Source organism: Branchiostoma belcheri, unplaced genomic scaffold (assembly GCF_001625305.1).
Source record: "Branchiostoma belcheri isolate BF01 breed outbred unplaced genomic scaffold, Haploidv18h27 scaffold13, whole genome shotgun sequence".
NCBI classification, from domain to species: Eukaryota; Metazoa; Chordata; class Leptocardii; order Amphioxiformes; family Branchiostomatidae; genus Branchiostoma; species Branchiostoma belcheri.
This window is the reverse complement of record NW_017802713.1, coordinates 3,785,487-3,793,497: the sequence shown is the minus strand read 5'-3', so window position 1 is coordinate 3,793,497 and position 8,011 is coordinate 3,785,487. Positions and strand designations below refer to the sequence as shown.

Below are 8,011 nucleotides of genomic sequence, written 5' to 3'. Positions count from 1 at the left end.
TCCTACAAACCCTGCTAGCTGAGGCTGGTTTGGTACCACTGGCTGATAGGGTAAAAGTGAGTACGCTAGTAGCTGTACAGAAGGCAGTTCGCCACAAAGCTCCTGCCTACATGACAAATATGTTTAAATGGCTATCACCCCCAGTGTTCAGAGTTCGCACACGCACTGCCATGAAACAGCTCCTCAGTTTCGACCCTTACATGCTGGACACTCCAAAGGCAAACCTGGAAACATTCAAAGGGAGTTTGCAATATCAAGGGCCACTAGCGTGGAACAGACTAGCTGTTGACAAACGGCAAATAACATCAACGTCTGTGTTCAAAACCAGACGGTGAAGGGACCGGTTTACTGAATGTGACTGTAACTGTAGCAGTGCACACTGTGATTTATATGTAATTGATTGTGATGTAATGTAACGTCATTGTGATTTTTTTTCTCTGTGATATACTGTATTTTTAAATGTACCTTGGCTTGAGTTCCCAGGAATAACTGAAAAGCAGATCGGTAGATCTGAGTTATATCCTGGTTAAATAAATAAACTTGAAACTTGAAACTTGAGCCCAGAAGGATTGAATTGTGAACACTGGTGGCACTTGGACCGGACGTCTCCTGTCGGCGCCAAACTATTTCAGTCCACACAATTTTAAAATCTAGCCCCAATTATTAAAGAGCCGACTTGCGACTTAACCATGAATACTTAATATTTACCGATGCAACGAACTATGTTGATTCAACCGCAACACTTGCGCCTCTGTCTGGGTGCTCTATGTTATTTTCTGTGCATTTTCCAAAACCTTTACTCCCGCATAGTTTGGGATTATCAGAATATCGACTATGAAAAGTTGTCAGTTTTTTTTGCTTGGATTCTAAATGGCATGAAATCTATTCTTGTTCATCTGTTGACGATTCCGCAAATAGGTTATCGCAATTGATTCTTTAGGCAACCAAGACCTGTGCGTTCCGAGTAAAACCATTTTAGTTAGGCCCAAGGACAAACCTTGGATGACCCGGGACATCCGTAATCTTATGACACTGCGTGACAAACTTCACAAAATTGCCAAACTTTCAAACTTCCCCACCAATTGGGTGGCTTATCGTAAAATTCGTAATAAACTTTCAACTGCTATTTCCCGAAGTAAATCCAACCACTATAGTCACCTTCTTAATGTATTAAATGAACCGTCCAGTCGTGGGAAAAAGTGTTGGCACATAGTTAAATATTTTCATAAACCGAAAGTTACTTCCACTATCCCCCCCTAAAAGACGTACGGTAGTACATTTATTATTGATCCCACTGATAAGGCAGAACTTTCCAATAAGTATTTTGTGTCGCAATCCACCATTGATGACTCGAACACTTCTTTACCACCATTTTACTACCTGACGGACCACCGCCTATTTGAAATCACTACCCCAGCTGATGAAATTTGTCTCTATGTTAAAGACCTTGACATTTACAAGGCCCATGGCTATATGATAATTTAGACAACAGATTCCTTAAAGCCATTACACCTCTTATAACCGAAAAAATAGCTTATGTATTAATCTCCTTCTGTGTCACGGAACGTTCCCAGATATCTGGAAGTATGCAAATGTTATACCTATTTTTAAGAAAGGGGACGCACAGGATATATGCAACTACCGCCCGGTATCTTTATTGCCATCTCTTTCAAAGGTTTTTGAAAACATAGTTTACAAGCATATGTACAATCACCGTATTCAGAACAACCTTCTTTACCTTTTACAATCAGGTTTCATTCGCGGTGATTCGACTGTTCGACAGTTGGTTTATTACCTCCATGAAAAATGGAGGTATTGTTTTTGGCGCGTCTGTCTGTCTGTATGTATGTCTGTCTGTCTGTCTGTATGTATGTATGTGTGTCTGTGTGTCTGTCTGTGTTTCCGCAACTTTGTGGTCAACATACCTTTAGAACGCCTTTATGGATTGCCATGATATTTGGTATGTTGGTAAGTCTTGGAAAGACAAAGGTCAAGGTCAAATATGGGCCTCCTGGTGGATGACCTTGGTACTGCAGCAGAACTTCCGGTTTTTTTAATCTTTTGTCCTGAACATGCTATGGTCTTGATGTTTTGGTGACAGATTGCTTTTCCTGTCAGGAATAAGTGGTGTGAGCAGCTTGTTCTGGAACTGCAGGGCACTTTCTGGCGAAATGTTTAAAAGCCAATAAGTCCAGATAGGAACAACATATTTTCATAATTTTTGGTGTGTAGGTAGCTGAGAGAGAGAGATGTACATGATGAAATGCAAATTATGCAAATGAGGACTTAATTTGCATAATTAATGAAGAAATTCTATGATTACAGTGTTTTACATTATACTACTTTTATACATGTAATGTATGTAACCTATGGCAGGCAGAACATCAACAGATACTAGTTATGCAAATGATGACCTAATTTGCATAATTTATGCAAAAATTCTATGATTTCTTAATGGTGAATAATGGGAATGTCATACTTGGGACATCTGTAAGTTAATCAAAAGTTAACATACATCACGATGCATATATCATGTTAATGCGGAGGTAATTTGCATAATTAAAGAGGAAATTTACATTTACATATCAAGCCCATATTTCATGGAGGTATGAAATCTCGGAATTCTTGTTTTACTCATGTAATCCTTGAAGCATTGGATTCGGGGAAGGAGGTCCGTTTTGTTTTTTTTCATAGATTTTTCAAGTACCTTTGACATAGTATGGCATACTGGCCTTATTTTCAAATTACGTAAAAATGGCATCGAAGGTTCTATTTTAAATTGGTTATTTAGCTACCTTAGTAATAGACATCAGCATGCTGTTATTGAAGGTCAGAGTTCTACCTGCAGCTGGTGTTCCTGCGGGTGTCCCCCAGGGGTCCTTTCTTGGCCCCTTTTTTCTTCTTGTCTATGTTAACGATATTTTAGAGGACTTAGTTTCCCAGCCATTTCTGTTCGCTGATGATAGCTGTCTGTTCTATTCTTTTACATGTATTCTTGGTTAGTGTTTTGCATTGTTTAGTAATATTCGTTTTATTCGTATAAGTGGCGGCGCTAACATAAGTTACCTAACTTGTCCGTCGTCACTTTGTCCTGTACCCTTATTTTGTTTATTGTATGCTGAATGAAAAAATCTTGTTGATTTCAGACCGTTTTCTTAGATAGCTTATTTCCAACAGATCTGTATATCAGCTTGTACATGTTTTGTACGGATTTTGCTCGTTTAACACGTCTCCCTATTGCAGGTGAGGCGTACTTTTCTCGGAACGCCCTGCACAGGTCAAATGTACAGAAGCATTTAGTTTGTGGTGGCATCACAATGGAGTCTGACCTAGTTGTTTGGTCTGGGCCAATCTTAACGCTAAATGATGACTCATGATCGGGCCCGAACAACCGGACCTGCGGGTCTGCGCAAAGATCAGACGTGTGGAGAATCCTGTGGTAACCAGACCTGCGTCAAAGTTCCGCGGGGCTAGCCACAGACTTCCTGCACACTATATTCTTCTTTAGTGGGTATAGAGTTCATTTTTACATTGATAATGAGCACTGAGAAGCTCACTATGGATAGCGATGGTTACTTCAGCCGTCGTCGCGGCCCCGGCCCCGGTCCCATCGCCTTCACCTCGCTGGTGCAACTCTTGACCGCGAGTATGTCCGTGATCATCATCGTCCTCGCTATCCAACAGGGGACACACTTGATCATAGAGGAGGTCTCAATTCGGAAGAGCACAATTTCTGACTACCAGAAGATAGTCGCTGACCTCGAGAAGGAAGTGGCAGCCATTAAGGCACGACGAGAGGTCGACTTGACGCTGTTCAGCGCTCGGCTAGACGCCCTGGAGGCGAAAACCAACAATGCGCAAGTAACTGGTGACATCAATTCTCGTCCTCAGGTAATGACAACTTACAGCTAATTACAGCATAAGTTATTCAAATCAGAACACCAATTGCATAATTAATGAGAAATATTGGAAAAGCATTCTTTGTTAAGATAAGACTGTTATTGGGTGAAGAATATGATCAACTTATTTCCAGAAATGAGGCTTATTAAAAAATCAATGGGAAAACTGTATAAGTCGTCAGTCGAGAGGGTTAACATCATTCGACGAAGGTATGAGATCGTGGAACTCTTGTATGTCGATTGTTTTAAACATTTTGGGTACTCAGTAAATTACTTTTTGACATATGAAGGCTATTTTTTTTACCAAGTTTTGTCAGTAGGGAAGTTTTAACCCTAAACAGTACACCTGGGGTCCGCGCGGACCCCAGCACTATATATTCTGTAATATCTTTTTTGTTTCTAAAGATTTTTTTCTGAAATTTTAGGTAATTGTCACCCACAAAGTTGTCTTTCAATACAGTGCAGAAAACTCCGTTTCTACCATTTATACAAAAAATTATATCTGATTTTCTTTTGGGGTCCGCGCGGACCCCAGCCGGCTTTCGATCATAATGGATACACTGACGTTCTTATACATTACCTTATTTCCGTTTTTATATGTTTTTATGCACTCATCGTATGTCTACCAAGTTTTCAGAGAATGGTGTAGTTACTAGAATTAAATTTTGATAACTTTGGTGTAATTATGACGTCATATGACGCCAGAGCTAATAATATAGTCCGCCATATTGGATTTTGACCAATGACGTCATCAAATTAGCATATTCTACGCATATTAAATGATTTAACTTATATTTAATTATGTAAGATGTTATTAATGTTGGAAAAGAAGTGTAATTTAATATAAAACTCAGAAAATTTTTATGTTTAAACCAAAATTACTTCTATTTTCAAAAAAAACTGCCTGCTAGAATCCCGTTGCCATGGCAACACAAAAAAACATCAACTTACTAGTATTAAACTAATATGAACTTTTTTCCAGAGACATTTTAGGAAAGGTCTCCAAATTTGATACTTCTAGCGCAAGCCATTTAGCTGCTATCTGAGATCAAAGTTGGGCCTCAAAAGCCCCTTCAGTCTGAAATGGGTTTAAAAATCGGGTATTTCTTCTTGTCTTCTTTTCTTACCAAAAAATAGAAAAAGTTCAAAATGTATGATTTTTGAATGTAATGTGGACACAGAGGTTCCCACATCAGTTTGCAAAACAATTGAGCTGGTAGCATGTTGATAATTTCTAAAAATTAGCAAAAAACTGTCTTGGGGTCCGCGCGGACCCCAGGTGTACAGATTAATCAGTCCGGGAAGGTGTACTGTTGAGGGTTAAGTTGATCCCTATAAGGAAGTATGACTTAATCAAACCTTTTAGTAACGTTAACATCGCTCTTGCATGCCAGTCATCCGAACCTGGGAAAACCAGTGCTACCTCTAAATCTGTTGCCGAGTCGTACGCCAGTACTGAGAGTGCGGACGTCCCTCGGCCAGCACAAAGACAAAAGAGGGCGGCGAACTCTGTGACATGGCCGGCTGGGGCGGGCGGTAAGTCCAACTTCCATATGAGTTGAAGCCAAGTTGGCATCGATTATTGTTTTCAGAACCTATCTATTCCCGGATTTCTTCTCTAAATCGCAAGGCGTTTCAGATAACATTCACTATCTTCTATTAATAACTGACACTTCCTCAGAATTATCCAGTTACCTGATTCATTGTGAATCATGTTTTGATTGAGGGTTCAATGCTATAGTCGTCAAATTGAGGCTAACTAACTATACTGTGGTGGCTGATAGCTGTTTTAGACTCCCTACAGGTCGCATAGTACTATCGTTAGTAGACATTAGTGATACGTTTAATAGTTGGGATAAAGATGCCTATGCAGGTGGAATTCATATTATGACATTTTCCACTTTCCAAATTATGCGTTTGGTGTGTGTCAACATCCCATGCCCTGCTGTCTTTTGCATGTCTTTGAACTTTTATCCGTACTAGTAAAATTGACTCGCTGGTGATGGTTAGACCTTTCAGTAGGTAATTAGATACCCCCCAAAAAAACAATTACTCGAGCAACTTTCAAAATCATATCCAGTTGCTTAACTGTTTTTGGTGTATTGAAATGTACTCTTGTTCCTCCTCAGCCTGTTTACAGGGTCCGCCTGGGAGAGACGGTCGGGACGGCATGCCGGGCCGGGACTGTCCTTGTGGAACAAAAGGTACGACTATAAATGTACATTACAACTTACCCATATTTGAACTTTGAACAGAGAGGCTCTCTCTAGTAAAATCGAGAGTTTTAAAGAGTTTCAAAACTTGCATAACAAGTTTGGAAGAGACTTAAAATAATACTGTAGGATATGAGGACCTGGCCATGGTGCCCAGTGTCTAGCTATACATCTTCTGGTCGGTTCACATTTTTGTTATTCACCCAAAATTGTAATAAGTTGATGTATCGAGAGAGCTAAGAGTCAAAATTTAACAAGAATTCTGAGATATCATACCTCCATGAAATATATAGAGTTTATGTAAATGTTTTTCGAGGGATCATTTTAATTCAAATATAATATCACATTTACCATAATCTAGTAAAGTTAAATTTATGGTTTTCTAATTTACTCCAACTATAATGTTTTGCTTGTGAAATTCCTATCTTTTGAAAATATTTCAAGTAACATGTCTTCATTAATTATGCAAATTAATTTTCAAATTTATTATGCAAATTAGGTCATCATTTGCATAATTGGTATCTGTTGATGTTCGACCTGCCGTAGATTACATACATTAAATGTATGAAAGTACTATTATGCAAAATAGTGTAATTATAGAATTTCCCAATCAATTATGCAAATTAAGTCCTCATTTGCATAATTTGGATTTGATTATGTACAACTCTCTCTCAGCTACCTACACACCACAAATGATGAAAATACGTACTGATTAATGGTGAATGATGGGAATGTCATACTTGGGACATCTGTAAGTTAATCAAAAGTTAACATACACCACGATGCATATATCATGTTCATGCAGAGGTCATTTGCATAATTAAAGAAGAAATTTTCATATCAAGCCCATATTTCATGGAGGTATGAATCCTCGGAACTCTTGTTTCTTTCTGGACTTATTGGCTTTTAAAGATTTCGCCAGAAAGTGCCCTGCTGTTCCAGAACAAGCTGCTAGAGGACCAACCTCACACCACTTATTCCTGACAGGAAAAGCAATCTGTCACCAAAACATCAAGACCATAGCATATTCAGGGCAAAAGATAAAAAAAAAACGGAAGTTCTGCTGCAGTACCAAGTCATCCACCAGGAGGCCCGTATTTGACGTTGACCTTTGTCTTCCTAAGACTTACCAACATACCAAATATCATCATAATCCATAAATGCTTCTACTAATCTAACAGGTACTAATAGGTGCATTTTCCCAAAAGCCACAGAAATAGATGAACTACAAAGGAAGTGTGAGGATCTCGAACAGAGGGTGTCAGACCTGGAGAATACAACCGAGACCACGCCCACGCCCATGCCTTGCTCAGGTGTAACGTATGTTTTGTATATTACATCTTTGATACATTCACCACTAACTCCGAAATATTTATGGAGACATCAGTAGACATAAACCCTCACTATCCTATTTCTTTTGGTATCATCACAATAAATGCACGAACCTAAAGTTGTATTCGTTTTTTTCTTGATTTTCCAAAACAGATACATGCAATCTACCGTCTAGCTGCACCGAAGTAGCGGGAAGAAGTGGGTTTGATAACCAGGCGTTCTACGTGATCGACCCTGACGGACCAGGACGCGGGGTCCTGCCGATGGTTGTTCAGTGCGACCTGGAGGGACAAACAGGTTAGAAAACTTTAAAGAGTGCACTGACAGTCAACTCACAGTTTAAATACCTCCATGAAATATGGGCTTGATATGTAAATGTAAATTTCTTCTTTAATTATGAAAATGACCTCTGCATTAAAAAAATATATGCATCGTGATGTTAACTTTTGATTATCTTACAGATGTCCCAAGTATGAAGTTATGCTGACTACAAATGTGCAAAAAAACGCACACACACACACACACACACACACACAACAACAGACACACACACAGACAGACAGACAA

General features: G+C 39.1%; 1 protein-coding gene across 3 annotated transcripts in view; it reads left to right on the top strand.

The window, feature by feature from the left end:
- The window catches only part of LOC109463794, a 31,894-nt gene that overhangs the window by 16,240 nt on the left and 7,643 nt on the right, over positions 1-8,011 (top strand). For 2 of the 3 annotated variants that reach the window (XM_019760661.1, XM_019760659.1), the window contains exons 1-5: positions 3,385-3,891; positions 5,294-5,435; positions 6,029-6,103; positions 7,321-7,426; positions 7,596-7,741. In XM_019760661.1, coding sequence (XP_019616220.1) covers positions 3,538-3,891; positions 5,294-5,435; positions 6,029-6,103; positions 7,321-7,426; positions 7,596-7,741 — 823 coding nt within the window. In that variant the 5' untranslated portion in view covers positions 3,385-3,537. Of the gene's footprint in view, positions 1-3,384; positions 3,892-5,293; positions 5,436-6,028; positions 6,104-7,320; positions 7,427-7,595; positions 7,742-8,011 lie in introns of those variants that run through there. The other variant, XM_019760660.1, reaches the window with a different exon arrangement.